This window comes from Hakea prostrata, chromosome 7 (genome assembly GCF_041222555.1).
Source record: "Hakea prostrata isolate BN-2017 chromosome 7, UWA_Hpros_2, whole genome shotgun sequence".
Taxonomy (NCBI): Eukaryota; Viridiplantae; Streptophyta; class Magnoliopsida; order Proteales; family Proteaceae; genus Hakea; species Hakea prostrata.
Genome location: NC_142606.1, coordinates 17924999 through 17946594, shown reverse-complemented (window position 1 = coordinate 17946594; position 21596 = coordinate 17924999). Strand labels below are relative to the sequence as shown.

The window sequence follows — 21596 nt, the reverse complement described above, 5'->3', positions numbered from 1 at the left end:
TACTTGCAAATAAAAATTTTATTTTTAATCAAGATATAATTTTTTATAAATTTAAAAATAAGTCCTTACGTCAACCAATCCCAAACCCCCCAGTCCTTGTGTCGACATTCGAAGGAGGCAAATACGGAGGTAATGGCGCTTATTGTGACCTTGTATATCCTAGGATTGATTGAGTCTATCCACTGGACCGATACAACTCGGCAACCGTAGTTGAAATCATAAAAATGAAGACCAATGGCGGTGTTGATACGACGGCAGCAACCTCAAACCAGACGCGGCGCAAGGAAGTGATGTTGAGCCGAATGAGTGAGGTTCTAGTCATAGGCAGAGTTCTGACCGCCGAGAGCAATCCAGACGAGGCAGTGATCCGATAGATCCAAGGATTTATTTTAGTAAATCTATAAAAAAAATTAAATCTTGAATGTAAAAATAAACATTTTTATTTACATGTACACCCTTATAGTTTGATTTACAACCTTTACGTGGCACGATCAGCAGCAGCTGCTCCCCTAGAGAGTTGGGTTTGTAATTTGAATTCAGCTGGGTTTGTAAGAAATAATAGGACTATATAAATTTCATACAGAGGAAAAACATATACAGAATTACAGATGAGGCCCCCGGAAGCAGCTACTACAAATGCAAAAGCCGGAACATCCTTTGATCTGCACGAGCTATTATCTGTTTTTCAGTACAACACTGTATATTTGTTCGTTCTCTCCACTACATGCTTTACAAAATCATCTACTGCTTCTCATGTTTACTTTTGTCTCCACTTCTGAGCATAAGCACAAGGAGCATGAATGCAACTGACCAGTCACAATCTGCACTTCCTTGATTCTCTGGGTAACCATATGGGAATGTGGCCAGTGTCCTCAGATTGCTAGGACGGTGGGTTCACTATGTTTTTGCAACTGAACCACTTTTTGGTAAGAGAAAGAAAGCTGAGTCCCTAATTCTGCCTCCGCTGCCCCAAAAAGAAGCAAGACAAAGACCCATGATAGCCATGACTACAACTGAACAGGCAGGAGGCACTGCTTGACTGCTTCCAAGGAATTGGGTAGCAAGAAGCCCAGCCAGGGTAGAACTCTGCATTCCTGTGCATAATGAAATTGTTCTGCACACTGACTCTTCTTGCCTGTCATCAAACACAAAATGGTTACTTAGCTTGGAGCAGTCAGAGCCATTTATTGCCAAATTCAGATTAGACCTCTTGCCTGAAGAGAGGACAGGCAAGAAGCTACAAAAGCCTATTGAATACTCGCATTGTTAAATCTAAGGTTCTCAGATCACCTTTCTGGTCAGAGACCCAACAGTTGCAGGCGAAATACCAAACATTAGAAGAAAAAAAAAAAGAAAGTCTTTTTATGGATAAATATAGCAGGCCAGATTCTGATCAATCTGAAAAAGCAACGACAGTCTAGTTTGATGATTAGGCAATAGTTGTTTAGAGAGAGGATCAACTCCTTATGTCCATTTGCAGTATTAGAGTAAAACATAAGAATCCAGTATCTTTCCTTCAGAGTCTAAGCAGAATATATTCCATGATTGCCTATTTAACGGAATATGACAGCATCCTGGGCATCTGAATCAGTAAGATGGGGAGTCTATCACATATTGTGCAAACTGGGAGTTGAGTTTTTCCTAATTCAACTCACCAGAAAAGGATAAAAAAAATTAAAAGGAAAACTGACTTCATTCTAGATTCCTAACGTTCTGAGCTACTTCAGTCTTTCTGATACACCAATTTTACACCCAAAAAAGGCTTGTAAATTTGAAATAGAATAGAGACCATTTGAGATTATAACCATTCAATGAAATAGAAGACCTTGTGTATAGTTTCCTAGCAATGAAAATATGCTTCAATCTTCAGAAAGTTAAATCATGCTCATGTTCACATGGCAGATAAGGATAAGAAGTTCTCTATTTATAGATGAAAAATTATCAAACATGATCAGCAATCATGTTCTACTGATAACAGATTGCATCCTCTCACTGTTTCTTTGTGAGGAAATAGTCAAGAGAGGACACCCAACAGAGGAGTTTAGTCCAGAGTCAGGATCTCTATGATGCATATATGCTCACCCATGGGGACACTTTTGACAAATATATGCTCATGTATTCATAAGATCATCATCACTTAAGCTGATTCCAACCATGGTAGCTTTGGGGAATACCCAATTCTCAATGCATCATGGATCATGCAAGTCCAAATATCTTGGTTTTGATAATTAGGGAGGTTTTTTTTTTTTTTTTGGGGGGGGGGGGGGGGGGGGGTGTTTGTTTCTGCCAACCGTTCTTTCTAAAAATTATTCTGCTTAAAAACTAGTATTAAACAAACTAAAGTATAGAATTACCTCAAAATTGGGATTTTGGAGACCCAATACCCAACAGTGAATGCCACAGTATGGAATGTCAATACTGGCAACACCAATCGGAGACCCTCGGAAGACAAAATCTGACTGCGGTTAATTGACAGCGGGCTTCCAATACACAAAGAAGTACAAATCATGGCAACAAATGGCAATACAGGCCGAAGAAGACTGACAACTGATTTTGCATAAGTATTAAGTGCAAGGCCGAGAGTGATAGGAAGAAGCACAACCTGCAACACCCAAGAAAATCATTGTGAACTAGCTGGGGAGAAAGAAAAACAGAAAATTTCAACTTAATGCAAAATTTGCAAAGAGAAATTCATTTACCTGCAATATTGACTTTGACATGGCGACTGCATCAACTGGGACAACAGACCCAACAAGCAGGCCCGTCAAAAGAGGAGTAAAAACCACAGAGGATATTGTGCTCGAGCTGGTCAGGAGGATGCTCAAGGCTACATCTCCTTTTCCCAAGAAGCTGGCATAGCTTGATAGCTGGGCGCCCGCGACACAAGCCGTAAGGACAAAACCTGCGTAGAATATTGGGGGTGCACCAAATGCCTTTGCAATCAACACCCCCAGAGCTGGTTTCAGCACGTACTGTGCGATAAATCCAACAGATAGTGGTAAAGGTCTGCAACATATTTGTCACAGATAAACTTGGAAGCATACCCAAATTACAAAAAGATCATGAAACTGAAATAAAAAGAATTTTAACAAATTGACTGAGACAAAATCACCTTTGGAATGCAAGAGCAAAATCTTCAATTGACAGTTGAATTCCAATCGATAACATGATTCCACCGAGAGCGGGAGCATATAAATCTTTCGATACCCTGACATCAGGTTCAGTTCAAACTCTATTTTATCATCTCAACTCTCAGCAGAATAAATAAACAGAGACCCATTTTCACATGGAGATAAACTAAACATGCACCAAAAGGAATCTTCATATCCCTCAGGCCCTTTTGCTAGTCAAAATAAAAAATAATCAATTTCCATCAGCAGTTTCAAGTAGGCGAAAACTCTAATGCTCAATTTTAGCATTTACTAGTTAAAAGGAGAGTATTGTTTTTGGAGGCGGAATTCCCAAGGAACAAGAACTGAAGTTCAAGAAAAAATTCCCAAAGGAGAAATATTTAAAATTTTTCTAATTTTAAAACATTATCGGTCTTTGAAGTCAGAAAGACAATTAAGGATGTTAGTTAATTCTAACTTGTAATATATACTGAGAAGTCACTACCCAAAATAATGAGAATGACGAAGAAAACACCTAAAAGTAAAATCAGAACGAGTGGCCAAAAAAAGAGTCCGAATAGGGGAAAAAAGCGAATGCTTATCCAAGCATTAGGCAGAAGCTAACCATAAATTCTCACCAGGAAAATGTTGCAGGTTGAGCGAGAGCAGCAACTGCAGTAGCAGCGACAACAAAGGGAAGCATTGCAGATAACAACTGAGAAGGATTGCTCTTAACCTGCTTCGAAATATCCTCAGGGTTTATCCCAAAAGACAACAAAGAAACATTCCCATCTCGTATAGGCGCTCCTACTCTGCCTATAAAAGGCGAAGTAGAGCAAGCAAATGCAAACGACGAGTTACCACCGAACCTCTTTCGATGCTTCAATTCCAAAGAACACCCACCAAAATCTCTTCTCACTGAATTCAAACTCGAATTTAGCTGCTTCAACAAATAAAACTTTCTCTCTTCATGTAAACAGTTGCTTCGGGTTATCGGTTTCGCGAATGAAAAGGAAGAAATCAAAGCCATACCAGTAAAGATTAGAAAACAACAAAAACGAGACCTGAATCAATTAGGGTTTCGGCTTCATTTGAACATCATGGTGAAGTAGCTTATCTTTTCAGCTAAAATTCTGGGAGGGAACGACAGGAAATTTGGCTGTCCAAGTGAAATAAAAGAGACGAGGCGATAGCGGATTTTCGCATCGTAAGTTTCGTAATCAATTTATGTACTCTTTTACCCCCAGAAAATTTTTTATGTACTTTAATGTATTGTTGAATAGTCAAAGAATCAGACGGAAGGGACGGCATGAAAATAATCTAACGGTGATAAGCGCTTGAGCAGGATGACTCAGTGGTGGTATTTACTGGTGATCTGAAATCTAAAGTGTGCCAGTTAGTGTTAATATGTAGACTACGGTATTGGTGTGCATGGTAGGGCGCGTGGTCATCGCCATAGTTTCTGGAGGATTCACGCGATCCACGCGTGATGATGACGCAACGCAATAAAAGAGAGAGTCTGGGGATCATTACCCGGCGAGCACAAATTAAGTGCTCCCTTTACACTTCTCTGCTACAAAATCAAGTGGGGGCCGACACAAAAAAAATTTCAGACGAGCGGTTGGGGGAAAGGTGAATATTACTAATATAGGTGCTGCTGGATGGATGGAATTCAAGACCTTTCCATCGGAGATTGGGCTTTTAACCACTCAACTAACCCACTATTGACGCCCACACTAATTCATGTGGCCTCCCTGTATTTTGTGGTCCGAAAGCAAGAGCACAAAGTGCTCTCCTTACACTTGCTACAAAATCAAGTGGGGTCTACACACAAAAAAATTAGAAGAACAAGACTACTCAAAGTAGTCTCCTTACACTTCCCAACTACGGCACAAATTTTTTTTTAGAAGAGCGGGACCCACTATAATTCATGTGGTTTCCCTGTATTTTGTAGTCCGTCCAAGGAACCCAAAGTGCTCGCATATTTTAGAGAGACCAAGCCATGTGGGAAGATTTTTTATTTTTTTTGATATATAAGGTTCATTTGGGCCAGCTTGCGTGCACTTTGATAACATCCTTAGGGGTGAACTTTGTCGTTCACAAAAGTCGAACCCATGATCTCCCCACTAAAAAATATGAATCTTACCATTTTACCAATCCTGCATTGACTATATGAGGAGATTATTGTTCCCACGCCACCCACAAGTCTTAAACAAACCATTTGAATTGGTTCAAACAATTGTCAACCGGGTTCATTGGTCCAACGATGATCACATTTGACTTTTTATCTAGTAACAAATACAGTTGGAATATTCCCGAAGATTTTTATCTATGTTGGTATATACTTACAAAGAGAACCACATTGAACGGTTCTTGTTTCAGCCAAACAATAGATACTCTGAAACATCACATCACTTCAAATTGCAATGTTTCTGGGATTCGACCCCCCAAAAAATTTATTTCTGGGAAAAAGAGAAAGAGAAGGAAAACAACAGCTTTGAAAATGAGAAGTGGCGAAAACAACATCGTTGATTAGAAGGTTCATTATTTTTTAATAATTTGAATTGTAGAACTTACTTATACAGCAAACCCTACTTTGAATGGTCCAAAAAACAAAAGAAAAATCTAGTTTGGTATCATTATATTCCACGATCAACAAACTTTGTCACTGAATGGATATTTTTGGCTGAGTCTTTGAGATTGCCATATTACTAGTCTGTGGATTTTGTTTGATTAAATGAGTCTGGAGATTTCAAATCTATAGAGTTATAATTTATAAAATTAGATGTTTGCTTGTGGAATGAAATCTGTGGATTCATTCTAAAAACTATTTGATCGACGTAATTTTTGTGAATGTGTAAATGTATAGCTTTTTTGAAATCTCTGAATTTCACCCCTTACCCATAAATCTACAGATTCACGTTTTTAGTGTAAAAAGGTGAATCTCTAGATTTCATGAATCTAGAGATTTTTACAACCAAATAGGTATAATTCTCAGATTCATGAATCCAGAGATTTGAAATCTCTGGGATTCATGTAACCAAACAGGCCCTTAATCAATAGAAATTAATGAATACTCTACTTTTGAATTTTGATTTAGGTTATTGATAAATAAGACGGCACTCAAGAGTCTCTTAGCAAAATTTGTTGGAAGCAAAGCTACATACGAAAATTGCACTCTTCATAGAAACTACTTGTACAAACACATTTGGCATCAGGTTTGCCTTTTTTATAAAAAATATTAATAATTAAATATTAATCTAGTGAGTGTCCCTATAATCAATGATAGGTCTTAGTACCCAAAACTAGCTACATTTGCTTACAAATTTCACTTATACACAATGTTTAAAGTATCCTATGATATTAGCCGATATGTATTCATATTTGACCAATCCTATATGATACATCTCGATACGTCTCTTTATTGAATTACACTAAAATGCATTAGCTAGAGTCATACAATACTCAATAAAGAACAATACGTCTCTTAAAATCACCTGACACGATATTAAATACTGATACTTTAAACCTTGCTTATACATTCATTATCATTGTTATAATTTTTCCTCCTCGAATTATGTTTGAAAGGAGGAACACAGAAAGGAATCAAAAGATCTATCAAAGTCTCTCTTGCAATCCACTCTCAATCCTCAAAATCATACATTGATGGTAAGTAGGGTTAAATATTTTCAGTGTGACCATGGAAGCTAATACTGTCATTTTCGGTTTGCATCGAACACAAGAAAATAGGCAAAATTTTCAATATAATTCGATGAAAAGATAGACATAACCAATGTGAATTGACTCAAGAGAATCCATGGCCTTGGGACCAATGGACCATTGCATGAAAGTACCTACCCTAGACTCGTTATTTTCATTGCTCACATCTTAGCACAACTTGTTAGATACCGACCTTTAAAAGGTGATGTAATAGATGATATAGATTTTTTTATTCGTTCAAATATTATGTTTTCAATAAAATAATTAAAAGAAAATGCTGAAAAATATCTGCAAAACCTGCTCTCTATGTGAGATTGGACAGCAAGGGATTGAGCTCACTTGCTTTTGGAGTTTATGTGCTAATCAAATATGTTGATCGAATGATTGTCTCAAAATTCAAATTTTGATGCTTAAAAAGAACTATCAACTCATCAACCGAATCTAACACCACAACACAAGAGACACAAAATGGGCTAACATAAAGAAGCTTGACCAGCAAGCAAGGCTTATCTCAGGCATGTACAAAATGTAGCAAGGGCATAAAATTTTCATTAAAATGATGAACAGAACCCATATACAGGGCATGATGCAATGATGTTAGTGAATTAAAGAATGAATCAGGATAGACAGAACTAACAGTATCATACACTTCCCTACATCTAAGCCATTAGAAGATATATTGTCAGCATCTACTTCATATGAAGCTCCAGACTTCTCGTCCTTCAGTTTAATGCTCGAAGAACCTGAAAGCAAAGGACAACATCAATAGAAAATAGCAAAGTTTTGGTTTTTCATGATGGGCATGTTGAAATATTTTTCGATGGGTGCCTATTTCCGCCATTTGATAGTCTGAGCAGAAGTTTTGTGGACCAGACCCTAAGGTCCCCTGCTTACAGATAACTTTCAGCTAAATCAGAGTTTGTCATGTGGAAGTTCAACACACTGAAAAATTCAGTAATACCAAGCAGGTGCATGTACTACAAAAGAAATGCATTGGGACACATGGATTGAATTTGGATTTGAAATTCTGTGTGGCTAATACAGAGCATTCCCCACATATCCAATTGTAAGGATAGATAGGTTGCCAAATCACCCTTCTACGTGGCAAAACTAGCTGTTGTGCCTGTTTGTGTGTATTAACTTTTGTACTGGAAATTCCAGCCAAGTAAACCAATGTCCCCTCCATTGAGAATGGAGTGGGTTGCAGTGTGGCTTTAAACACATTCTTGTGTGTCATTGCCTGGATGAAAAGGACGTACCAAGATTCAAGATTCTATTCACAGAATTTTTAGTCAACAACTCAACATCCAAGAAAGTGGGTTTTCATTTTAAGGCATAATTCATAAAAGCCAAGAGTCTAGAAAGATGGAAACCTGAGCAAAAATGCATACAAGCAGCAAAAGCATATGAACTGATTTACTATTGAACGCATAGTAGAAATGCATTATGCAACAACATTCACTCCCCAGTCGGTGCAGTTATCTTCAGATATCTGATCATCCTTATGGAGTAACTGATTCAAGATTCTAGACCAACATGCTAGCCCACAGATTTGGGTAAAGATGATATTCAGGGATCATATGGGAGTGGTAGGCTGGTAGCTACCATAATGAGACTCCAGAAAATGGTGATTCCATTAAAGCCAATGCTTAGACATCAACTGGGGTCTAGAGTAGCCATCATTCCTGTCTAAGTAGCTTTGAGGTGTAGGGTGAGCGCAAATTTATGTGAAGGTTTCATTTACAGTAGGAGATACGAGATGCAGGCTTCCTCACCACCTTGGGAAGATGGGAGTTTTAATATCCAGACCCAACATTTTTATAATTTTGGTCAAATAGAAATTGAATTATGTCCACTACTTTTCTCCCACTAACCTATGGGTGAAAAACATAATTCACTGATATGCAGAACTTCTAGCACTGGAAATATGGTAGCAAAACTGTGGGATAAGAAGCTCCTATCAAGATAAAATGCGCTAAAGAATAATTGAGTCAGTTAGTCTACCTCCAACAAAAAGAAACCTTATCACAACTAAATGGTGGCAGCTACATGGACCCTTGCCTTCCGATCAGTTTTATTTGAGGCCATACTAGATACCAGGCCTAAGCCATGCGTATCCTTTCTTACTGCTTTTCCTAAGGTTATTTTAGGTCTACCCTAGCTCTTGTAGTTCCTTCAATCAGGATTAAATCACTCCTCTGTACAAGGGCATTTAAAGGCCTCCGTTGAACACGGCCATTCCAGCTCAAACAACTGAAAAATGCTAAGCACAAGTTAAGAGGGCTCTCATCCATATAATGAGTCACCTGAAATCCATCCTGAATGCATAAAAATGCAAGCATAGTTGAAGGTCACGCTTAGTCATAGGTTCAAGCAAACAGCCTCTTTAACAGGGATATGGCTGCGTACATGTGACCCTCCCTACACCCTGTTAAATTTTGAAGCACTATGCACTGGGTATGACCTTTATGTCTAAATTTCAAATATTTGTTGAAATTAAGACACGTCCAATGTAATGTTTACCGTTTGTAAGAATAGTGGGATGTGGCCCACAGAATCAAACCATGACTTATCAAATTATGAGAATGGCTCGCTAATTTGGGAAACAACCCCATCAAAAATCCAAAGCATCAGGGTGCAAAGAATGTGTCATCCTCTCTCCTCTCCCTTCGGTGAAAAAAAAACCTTGCTCTCCTGTGCCCTGTGGTTGGTGTATGCCACTGACTTCTCAAAAGCTGCTGGCAGACAAAACTCTCCCCAAATGCAGAGATACAGAACAAAAATCGAGACAAACAGAATTAAGAAGGAAATCTAGATGCAGTTAGGTGCAACAACTGCAGTAACCAAACACCAGCAAAAGCTTGTCGACTGAAACCAAGAACCCAAGGAATCATGCAGGACACCATAAATTTACTGTTTCAAAGTTAGAACCTGAATTACGATGGTTTTCAAAAAATTAACTCATAGGCCACCAACAATTGTAATCACCAATATTGTCAGGAAATAAGACATGCTGAATGTTATGTATAATTTGGATTGAATCACAGTTTAGCAACTCCAGCTTGTCCATGGATCCTTCCCTTGACAAATGAAGTATCAACTTACAAAATATGATCCACGGAGGAGGATTTCTAATCAAATCGGAATTCCTAAAATAGAAATCCAACCATAAACTGATGACGTACTGTAGATGTCCCTGCCTAGCAGGCTGGTAAGGACCATGACCCATTGATCTCCAGGTCTTGGGATTGAGTCCTTCCTTAGTTCCTTGGTCTCCCCCTTCCCCAATAGTTGAATGTAATGATTTATTTTTCAAAAGGAAATTAATCATAGCTTTTAGAAATGGCTTAGAATTACAACATCAATCAGAATCCACTCATGTAATAGGGGGTACTTTAGTCCTACTTTATATCTACTTCAGCTTAAGCTGTAGTTTCTCTTTCTGTTATTTTACTGTTGTAATTTATGCAATATTACAAGTGACGGAGATAGGTACTCTTGCTAGTTGCCATCAAGGAAAAAATTTCGGTCGAAACCAAGATTTATTGGCTCTTACCTTTTTAAAGCATAATAAACACAATGGAACTAGTATTTTGCTAAAAAAGAAAATTTATCATTCAAGTATACTAACAAATGACTGGTTCCGAGTCTTCCGACGAGTACAAATTGTATTGCATACATGCATAGAATCATCAGTTTACATGATTTGTTTGGTAGAATGGTTACATATACAACAAGTCAACAAAATAAAATGACCAATTAGATCAAGTGATGGTGCCTCACATATATTAAGTTAAAGCATATATATCATATATACATAAATAAAAATACATAACTTTAGAAAACAATTATTAAAAAAATGAAAAAATGAAAAAATGGTAGCAAATAATAAAAAATAAGTTTAACAAAACACAATCATAGATCATAGTCCTAGGCTAAACATATATTAATTTTAAGGCAATACAAGATCATTTAAGGCATGAACAAAACAAAAATAAAAAAGGGGAAGTTTGGAACTGTTGGGTATAGCTTGCTAACAGAGTTTCCTTTGTAGCTGTTGTGCCTTAGGAGGTGTTCGGAGGCAAAAGATGAGCAAAAGAGGTGCTTGAAGGCAAAAGAGTCATGAAAATTAGGTGAAAATGGGATAGAAATCAACAAAAATTGAGGAAAAACAAGTTGGAATGTTAAATTTGTCAAAATTTCTGTCAAAATCTGTAACTTTTCCGAAATAATTGGAATTTCGTTTCGTTTTTGAAAAATGCAAACATTTCGACTGAAATTTCGACAATTTTGGTCGAATTTTCTTTTATGGTTACCACACAATTTTCTGTTCCAAACAACTCTCTCACTTTCTTCTCTTCTCCTTTTATCTTCATCTTTTCCAACCTCCTCAATCTTTGTTCCTTGTGCATTGTTCATTCTCCTACTTTCCAACTATATCTTATTTGTGAAGACAACCATAAATTTTCTACAAGATAACCATAAACTTTCAAATAGTCACGAGAAGTTATAAAAAAAATAAAGAAAATAAAAAAAAGGAAAAAGAAAAAAGAAAGAAAAGAAGAGAGAGAAGAAGAAGAAGAAGAAGAGAAAAGCTTCAACCTCCTAACTATCAACAATAAGAAAGTGAATGAAATAACCAGTAAATACAACTCAACTCAGTCAAATGACCAACATAATGAATTAAAGTTCCACTCGAATATGGGCTATGTTGTTCCATGTGTGCATGGCCTCCTTGAGTTAAATGTGTTTTTCCAATGAGACAACACGACTATGTGAAGCTTAAAAATCTTATAGAGAATCCAGCACCAGACCTATATTCGGTGAAAAGCCATGAACAAAAGGGAGATCCAGGAACCATAAGGACGTCTCAATTGACATCAAAAGGCCAACATTATACTCCCCACTATTCTTTCCACCTAACAATTAAATTGGAGAAACAAGCGAGGAAGAACAAAAAATGGAACTTACTATTATACTTTCATATGAATGCCTTGTTCAACAGGTAATAGAAGAATGGCTCAAGTGGCTCCATGCAATTATGTTAGGGTAAATTTCAGGTTCAAATCATCCATGGAGAGCTAAAGCTCTTTTCCATAAGATCACTATCAAATATAGACATCATATACTGTATGCAGACAGATAGATGGTGACACTATTGAGTTTAAAACAGTAAAGTTTCTAAAAAGAAAAGGGGTCATAGCTTAAGATTAAAAAGAAGCAACTTACAATTGTATTCCGTCCACCCAATGACCTGATTCTCAAGGTCATATAAAACAAGCTTATTTGATAGTACTAAATCTGCATGAAGAACAGGGGAATAAGAGAAAAGCTGTAAAGAACATTAACAGACATTTTTCAGCCACAGAAGGAATCATTCATCAGGTCGATCAAGTTCTTCACAAATAATGAGTTGATGCAGCAGCAAATCCTGAACCTAAATCACAAATCGACATATCACTTGTTGGTTTGTATGCTCCGGTAGCCTGTGACTAATCATAGGAGGGGCTGCTACCTAGCGAAGAAAGCAAATCAACAACAATGTGAAAGTGTGTGAGTTCCATTTTGGACCCCAACTTGGGAATCACTACACCGAAGTAAAACCCTAACATGGCCTATTGTAGACTTCAACACATCATTTACTAATAGATTAATTCTGGAAGTTCAACTTCAAACAAGTCTAATACATTACACACATTCAGAGTGAAAAAGAAAGTCTGGCAACATATCTAGTGAAAATAGGTAAAGTGAAGTGAAGTAGCAGCAAGTACTTCCTGGCAGATCCTCTTGGTATCCCATATAGAGCAGCAACAAGGCCATGCTGGTTTGAGATCTCAATCAAACTGAGATCTGACCAAGCTAGTGAGATTTCAATTGAATCAATGTCTCGACCAAGTTTCGTAACTGCTTCTGTATAGTCTGATTGTCTCAAATAGGGCTGCAAGAGGGCCAGGTTGGGCCAGGCCTTTAAAACCTTGTCCCTGACCCCAAATATCCTAGCCCAGCCTGGACCCTGACCCAAACCCAATGGGCCAGGTTGGGCCAAGTTAGACACTTCACCTAACTCTTACCCTGACCATAACCACAAAGCAACATAAAAATGAATAATTCCACATTGTTGTCATACTTTTACCAATAATAACCTAAAAGGTGGTAGGGTCTGGCCAGGCAAGGCGGGCCAGCCATTGTCAAACACTCAACCTTGACCCAGCCTTGACCCACCCCTCAGGGCCAGAATTTGGACTCCAAACCCTGTTCGGGTTTAGGGCAGACTAGGGTGGGTTTGGGCCATCAGGGCCAAACTTGCACCCCTTCTCTCAAATCTCAACTTGCTTTTTCAGAAAAAAGCAAGATATCTCGTGAGTTCTTAGATGATGTGATTTACGTCATTGCTTGTTTCAAATTTTCAATTACTTATTATGTCCTTTAGTACTTAAGCAATGAGAAAATGTGTCATTACACATGAGGGTTCAACCATACACTGCCAATCAAGGGCATAAATACAAAACACCAATTTAGGTAACTCCTTTAGCAATATGAACATTTAAATGTGTTAATATAGCCTAAATTAAGGTTTCCATGAAGTTTCAGGCCTTATCTAGCCTAAAACCAACCAAAATGACGTACTGAAACTTCACAGAAAAATATCAGATTTCAGCGCAACCTCACCAAAACTTCAATATTTCTTTTTTCAGATGAATTAAAAATTCGTTACAAAAGGCAAGAAAAGAGGGGGAAAGAATACACAATAAAACCAAGGGCTAAGCCCAACCAAATCCAGAGGGAAAAACAAGTGGCACCAGGCCTTATAACAAACTAAAAAGGCGAGCAAGAAAAGAAAAGCAGCTCAAAAATCAATTGAAAAGAGAGAACTTCAATATTTCAGCCTCCCGGTTAAACTGAAATACTAACATAGAAGAAAATTTTAAACCTTGTCTGAAACTCCCCTAATTTCAGGTTATCCTTTTCTCTTTTTGGTGAAAGCTTATGCATATCCAATCTCATTTCAAGAAACCTTAGTTTTCTACCCCATATGAGTTGGTTCTGAAGAAAGATCTTGGCATTGGCCTTGATTCATTGAAGGCCAAATCACACTTAGCAGCTGAGTTTTGTGTGGCTGAAATTCCTTATCCATGGATTTGGATTTCTAGTTAATCGACCACCTGATGATAATGTTCTGTGAAAATAAGGCTGCTATTCATATAGCAAGTAATCCAGTTTTCCCTAGAAGGAGAAATCATAGAGATGTTGACTGTAATTAGATGTCGTGAAGAGGAAGCTGTTTGCTGCCACTTTTGTTAGTTCTATAAACCAACTCAGTGACATGTTTACCAAAGTTTTGTTTTCAGAATAATTTTCTTCAAGATTGTAATGAACTAGGAAATGATGCAGATCCCACCCTACATTAAAGCTCTCGCATTCAATGCACAGCACTTAGACGCCAAGGTGAAGCCCCTAGACTTGCTGCCTAGCAGCACTTTTCATATTCACAGTTTCTTTCATATTTTAAAAAAGCATAAGTACTTTCAGTTTCACAGTGGCATCCATGGAATTGCTGCCATCTTAAGTCAGGCATTTTCATCCTTTTAGTTATTAATCAGGATTATAAATAATAACTAACATGGATTCTGGCAATGCAATGTAGTTGGACCCTAATGTCGATCCGAATGAATCAGCCTTTCCACGGAGGTAAATCTTCGCCTGCTAGGCAAGAGGATAGCAAGTTACAAATTCTGTCTCGGTAGGACATGTATTTCTATTGACTATGAAATTCATAAACAGAATTATGTACTCGATCTCATAGATACATATAGAATTATGTGGAAAGCCGTATTCGATGAAAGTCGTATGTACGGCATGGAGGGAGTTCGCACCTAAAAGCATGGCTCGATCCCACACACATAGAGAGCAACTATCCACTCCATGCAGTATAGGGGAGTCCATAACTTGTGACTCTTGCCAGAAGTCAAACTCCTAAGTCAAACTCCTAACAGGAGAAGACGACCATTGAGATCACCACCTGAAGCCAACATCCATAGGAATGATGAACATAAGAGGTGCGGATGGTATGACTCAAAATGACTTTCTATCTCGCCGCCATTAAAGGCCATTTAAGCATGAATTACTTGAGTGGGCAGTCAACTTCTTCACTCCACTGTTCACTTATTTCTTCTTTCCTCGGTCATCTACCCTCAAAAGGGTGAGATGGATCCTGATGATGTAAACTTTCCATGGTCAATGTATGCTCCGGTTACAAACCTGGAATCAGTTTACTGTCGTGCAGCTGCTGCTCAAGCAGGTATTTTTGAGTATATTTTGAAATCTTGTAGGAGAGTAGCCGAGGTCAAAGGGTTATCTGATGATCAGTTGTTGAATCGATTCCCATTGGGAAGACTGGGCTTGTTGGATGAGGGGTCTGGTAAGCGTTGGATGCAGGGCATGCTTGAACGCATTCAAGCAAGCTCTTATGCGTCCGACCCATGAAGTAGTGTATGGACGCTTTAAGGCTTATACCCATGGACGGAACTTTTAACCAGACTCGGCCTCTTCACCGACTGATAGGTCTTACAGATTTGTTTTCCTACGAATAATAATTTAAGTCTTTTCATCCTTGTAAACAGACCACGATTAGGTCGAATCACTCTTTTCAGGTGTCCTAGTCATGTTATAGGTTTAAGCCTAGCCCAGTCGGGTTTTACGTTTCAAAAAAGACTTCAACTGTAAAGCCACCCACAGCCCCATCAATTAGGAAGACTACAGATTGAATACTGAGTATTTGCTCAGTTTTTATGTGTTCCTCTCTGAGAATTACCTAATCAGAAGAAGGTTGGACTGGTTCTTTAATGAGTAACATCCAGTGGCGTGGATCCTTGATGAGTAACATCCAAGGTGGTTTCTATTGAGGTTCCTGATCAGTAACATCCAAGTTCCTGCTATGGCTGAGGATTCAGCCCCTATATCTCCGTTCCAGCTCCTAGAGAATCATCTACAAGGCCCCTCCATCAAGGTAAGCTTCAGGTCCACACCCAATCCCCCTCTTCTAATCACCTTCAGTCTCTAGTTTGAATCCCTAACCTCGTGATCAAATTTCTGCTTCCACCCAAATCAAGAAAACCTGTAACTCATCAACCCTGCATTAGAATCAACCGTAACTTCATAACATACAGATCCTCATATGATAGACCACTCAACCAAACCCTGGCATATTCTAACCTGCCTAACCCTATAAAGCCAGCCACTCATTGAATTTTCGAACTCCATAAAGCCCTAAAAGCAAGAAACCCCATATCTTCCAACTTAGCCACCCAACTCCAACCTAACTCGAAGGACCATATCCTGACATCATTAACCTACATTCCCTCTTAAGTTTCAGGTCATTCGGACAACCCCAACCCTAGAGTCCGTCAAATTTTACTGGAAACTCTAATTTGCTTACCTAAAATTAAAAAATCTCATAATCTGAAACCAACTCACTCCTCCAAACTTGGAGATCATCATCTCCCCTTAACCCACTCCCTGGGGCCCACCCCGCAATCTAAGTTTCGTCAAATCCCAAGACCTCATTTGAGACCATCTAGTTAGCATCTCCATTACTAACCACAGGATAATAGCCCATTTGAGATCACACAAAGAAAACCCACTCCATACACCATAAACAAACCTGCTTAAATCTAATATATTTTATCCCATAAGTTAGTTTTGATCAAGATCTTGGAAGAACTGGCTCCTAGTTGATCATCTACCAATCTAGGACTATATAAGGATAAAGCTTAGTTGTTCCAAACTTGGGATGGGCGATTCTATGCACCAGCATGAGGGAGTGTTGAGATTTATACGGTTATGAACCGCGAGGGTGTTTTCGTAATGTTATTTTCTTGTTCGGTTATTTAAACGAAATACTCATAAGTAATGTTCTACTAATCAATTGAACTTGTTATAAATAAGGGTAGCAGCAGCCAACTGGACAGCATTCTCTTTGTTTCCCCAGTGGTCTATCCTCTTTCTCTTCTTTTCTTTTTTTTCATTCTTTCTTTTCCTCCTGCTCACCTCAGGTACTAGTTAATGGTCTGATTTTATTGCAAAACCCACCAACAATCTACATCATCTATACGTCAAAGAAACACAAACCACATATTTATCTTTTAATGCTGAAGAAAGTGACAGTCAGTCCCGGCATCCATACTGAAAAGTTGAAATTACGCACCAATCTTCTACCATAAGTTGTGCTTGCACATGCACTTCTTGATAAACATTTTCTTCTACTAGGCTGCAAGATGGTGAATAATATTGACACATATTTGCAGGCAACAAAATACTCTATTGATATTTGAGTCATTGATGTAGGAAACCCAATGCATTAAGAGGGGAGAAAAAGTAAAGGTGACACCAAAAGGGTGTCAAGGAGTTGCCAAGGTGGTGCCGTTCTAGCAATTAGCAATTGGAATTTGGAAGAATATAAAAATGAACCAGCTTGAATATAGTAAATATTCTGATGCTGCACAATAAAAGTACAAATTAAAAAGGAGAAAGCAGATGAACAAAGTTTTGCTGTATACCACCAAGAATAGTTATGTTCAAGGAGTCCTTAGACTGCTTTCCAATATTTTGCCAACCAATACACCATTCAGTCTCCTGTAAAGGTGATAAAGGTTAACAAGTAGAATCAGTGTATCACAGATGAAATGAATGCAGAACCTAATGGAAAACCAGAATCTATTACTGAAAATTACATACAATTAATACAAGAGTGATAAGATTTAATATTTGCAGAAGGAATATATGACACTCTCCTTCTGGAGTTTGATCATGACTAGTAAGGAACTACGTCAACCACTGCAAGTTTGCAAGTTGATTTACTTACTGAGATCTGGAACAAATAGTCATGAGGGTAAACCACCAGTGAAAGTGAATTTTCAAAGCGGAAAGTAACAACAGGAAATCCATCATCCACACTGCAACAGTAAAGGCCAAGACTACATTAATTAGAAGTAAAAGATATGAAGAAACAGAAAGAATTTTTTCTGTCTCCAAAATGAGTGAAAATATAGGATACTAGAAAGGAGGATTATTCTGAGGATTGTCCAGTATCACAACAACATTTGGTAACCTAGGAGTGTGATTAGATTTTCTCATGATAAAAACACCATAGTCCCCTTATGACTTATGAGAAGCATAGTTCAGTAAGTTGATAGTATTTTCGGTTAAAGATGATGTAAATAATCAAATAAATGGCCTATTTTAATAAACATAAGTCGGGTTTGCAATGAGCCTATAACATGGGTAGAACTATAGAGGCTAGGGCCGCTAGGCACACAGAATTAATTAGTTAAGTGTCATATTCTTTTTTTTTGGGATGAATAAACAATTATATTAAAGAGAAAGAAGGAAAACAAGGTCTTTAAGCAGAAGACCGGAAAGAAGAATCAATACCCCAGGAGACAACAATAAGCCTGTTCCATGGGGTATCATCAACAGGGGGATGGGGAATAGCCACCAATCTAGAGGAAACGTCAAAATAGATGGCATTCCAAATCTGATCTATAAAGTGAGATTTGGATGTCCGTCACTAGAGATTGCGCTCCCACCAAAGGTGATGGACTAAGGCATAGAACACTAGCTTACCAATCTGATCGCAAATGGAGGGACCCGAAAAGTTTCTCAAATCCATGACCAATCTCGACCAAATCCGAAGGAACGCTTCAAACAGGGCCATATGGAGGAGAGGGCTTTTTTCCCAGATAGATCTGGAAAACAAGCAGGAAAAGAAGAGGTGCTCAAGGTTTACCAAAGCGGACTAGCAGATGATGCAGTTGGGGTTAACAGGGATGTGGCAGTCAGAGAGGAATGCTTGGGTGGGGAGAGCTTGGTGAGCTTGGTTGAGGGCTCTCCAAAGGGTAAGGGAGTGGCAGGGGATGAAGCCTTTGAACCAGACCAAAAAAGGGGGACAGGGAGGTTTAATGGGGTCTAAGGAGGTTCTAGGCCGAAGAGGCAGTAAAGGATATGGTGCGGGACAATAGCCAAATGGTGAGGTCGTAGGAGGAGTTGGAGAGAGGGGGAAGGGAACCCCAAACATGTGTGAGCATAAGAAGGGGGGAGGGGATCCAAGACGCATTTGAGATGAAAGCTGACAAGGAGGTAGTTTTGGGGATGGTAGAAGATTTCACTCTCGAGCAAGATCTCACCACCTTAAAAAACCGAGATCTCAATCAAGATATACAATTTTTTGGTGTCAACTCGGTGGCCCATCGGTGGGTTTTAGGGTCCCAATTGGGTTGAAACTTGGTATTTAGCCTATTTAAGGCCTTTTGAACACATTAGTGGCCTTGGATTTGTCAGAAAACAACCCTATGTATGATTTCTAAGTCTACCCATTTGTGAAACCGAAACGGGAATGCAAGGTTATACAACATGTAATATAGAACCTTTAAGGCATATAAATGAAAAGCAAGTGTATCAAATGCATCAAGTAATCTAAATATTATCAAAATTCCATCCATATGAATATCACAATCTTAATTTTCAAGAATAGAATAATAAAACTTTATAATCATTAGAAGTCATATATGAGTCATTAAATCATAAGTTCATAAGACAAGCTAAGAATAATTGATCTTCCTTCAATGTTGTAGATGTGCTAAAAGTAGTTGCAAGTGAAAATCCAACCAAAATCCACAAAAAGGGCAAAAATTGAGAGTTCTAGCGAGATATGGTGAGATATGCCAACTCTCTGCTCTCTGACCACCATGCGTAGGACTTGCATTTGAGTTTTGAATGACTTTAGCAAACCATTGTTACAAATGATTGTAGATAAAGATTTTCAGGGATGGAGTCAAGTACTTTGGAGCAAAGGCTATTATAAAAGGATGGGATAACGCAAATCAAGTTAGATGACTAGATCAATAACTCATATAAAATTATCACATTTTACAAATTATTAGATTATCTATTAAGTAATAACTTAATGTTTTTGTCATAATGCAACTAAGTGATGGGTTCTCTATAGCAGGAGTGTAGAGAACCTTAGGAGAGTGGCAATCAAGGTCCTCTTGTAGACTTGCTCCGCTCTGGATGTGAAAGGAGCTCCAACATCTTATCCTTGATCCACTTGAAGAGGCGAAACAGATTGGGATCTTAATGCCTAAATGACCTGGTATTCGTCCTGTATAACATGAGATTGCAGCACGTACAGAGCCAGGTGGAGGGTGACAAGAAGCAAGAAACCATCAACCTTGCAGATATCTTCCAGGTGTACTCAAATGATGAGGACCCCCTTGTCAATTGGGTGAGGGATAGGGGTGAGCCGATATTACACCAGCCTGGTCGCATATTGCTTGGTAGGCGGGTGGCTAACAAGGGTCGGGTACATGTACAAGAGGCAGCTGGTATTGTTGATGATGATTGGACAATGCCCCAAGGCCCACCCAAGAATGCTGGCCAAACCCTATTCCAGGGGTATTTTGGGTATTTTAGAACCTATTTTACAGCTGGAATCTAAATTCCAGAATTTTAGAAGAGTTCCAGTCCATTTTTAAATCTTACTTGGTTGTGTTTCATTAGTTAGGTTGTGGATAAGACTCTTTTATAAAAAGGCTTCCTATCTTTTAGGAATTTGCTTTTGATTAGAATTTGTGCATGGTTTTTTTCTCTATTTTGATTGTTTGTCTCAAATTGGGATCCTAATCTGATTTAAGAGTCCCAATTATAGTGTTTTAGTTGGTTTCTTATCTAGATAGAGTTAGTTGGATAAGGTTCCCAGTTAGATAAGGAACCTAAATTAAAGTCAGTTAGGAGTAGAATTTGCTTTTGTTTCAAAGATTGTAAAGGCTATAAATTCTAAAGCTTTGCACAGAAATTTTCAGTTTTTGAATGAATAAAGAAATCTGAGAGTTTACAGCTAAGGAGGTGAAAGGGTTCCTTTGAGGGGGACCTTGCGGTTGTCTAAGTTATTGCATTCTGATTTTACAAAATTCAGTTTTAAATTCCAGCCTTCGAGCATCGATTTCAGCAAGGGATCTCAACTTCAATCTGCAGGATTCAGATCAAGAGTTTCCAGGTAAGTCCAGCCCCCTTTTACCCCCATCGCAGACCTCCCTTTTCTTCCCGTGCTCCTGCAACCCAGAAACTCCAACCCCTGGCCTTCACAGCCCTTCTAGAACTCTTTTCCCTCTCTGTTCGGGATAGGAATCCCACCCCCAGCCCCCTGCAACTCCTCTGGAGTGGATCCCCTCCCTCCCCAGCCCCACGATGCCCTCTAAATTCCCTCCTCTCTCGATCCCCTGTTTCTGGCGGAAAAAGCAGGAAAAAAAGTGCAGAAAAAAGAGAGAATCTAGGAGAAGTTCCCAATCCATCCCTACCTCATCCAATAGGAATTGTACACCCTCCCCACATATCCCTGGATCCTTTATACCAAAGTCTAAACCCTTTGGAAGCTCCAATGGCTTACAAAATTACTCAACTCAAACCCAAAACCCTAGGATTACCCAAAATAAGGAAATTGTGAAATTTCATGGATCCCTTTCCCCTTGATTTACATCAATAATAATAAATGAATGAATACGATACATCATACAAAATATCTGATGCCCACAATAACAAATATACACAATGAATGAGACCTAGTCTAAGCTAATAAAAGCTATTGTGTCCAGTTGGATCCATCCCCTGAGTCATGGAGGAGTACTCTGAATATTGGACATAAGCAAGCCATGACATGGTATGAATAAATTCATCCATGTAGTCTACGACTGTCCTTCTATAGGTGTCATC

General features: G+C 38.5%; 2 protein-coding genes across 3 annotated transcripts in view; both read right to left on the bottom strand.

The window, feature by feature from the left end:
* Positions 1–450: 450 nt before the first annotated feature.
* Positions 451–4319, bottom strand: LOC149010220 (Sodium Bile acid symporter family). The gene is made up of 5 exons (XM_089164045.1): positions 3749–4319; positions 3113–3208; positions 2700–3006; positions 2355–2602; positions 451–1135 (listed from the first exon to the last, which is right to left on the bottom strand). The coding sequence occupies exons 1-5, from the start codon at positions 4138–4140 to the stop codon at positions 898–900; spliced, it is 1281 nt and encodes a 426-aa protein (XP_089020171.1). The 5' UTR covers positions 4141–4319; the 3' UTR covers positions 451–897.
* A 2657-nt stretch (positions 4320–6976) lies between these two features.
* LOC149010219 (aspartic proteinase 39-like) overlaps positions 6977–21596 on the bottom strand; it is a 37829-nt gene continuing 23209 nt past the window's right edge. The window contains exons 7-10 of one of the 2 annotated variants that reach the window (XM_089161795.1): positions 17692–17782; positions 17387–17462; positions 12060–12131; positions 6977–7573 (exon numbers count right to left, since the gene is read on the bottom strand). In XM_089161795.1, coding sequence (XP_089017921.1) covers positions 7428–7573; positions 12060–12131; positions 17387–17462; positions 17692–17782 — 385 coding nt within the window. In that variant the 3' untranslated portion in view covers positions 6977–7427. The remainder of the gene's footprint in view (positions 7574–12059; positions 12132–17386; positions 17463–17691; positions 17783–21596) is intronic. The other variant, XM_089161796.1, reaches the window with a different exon arrangement.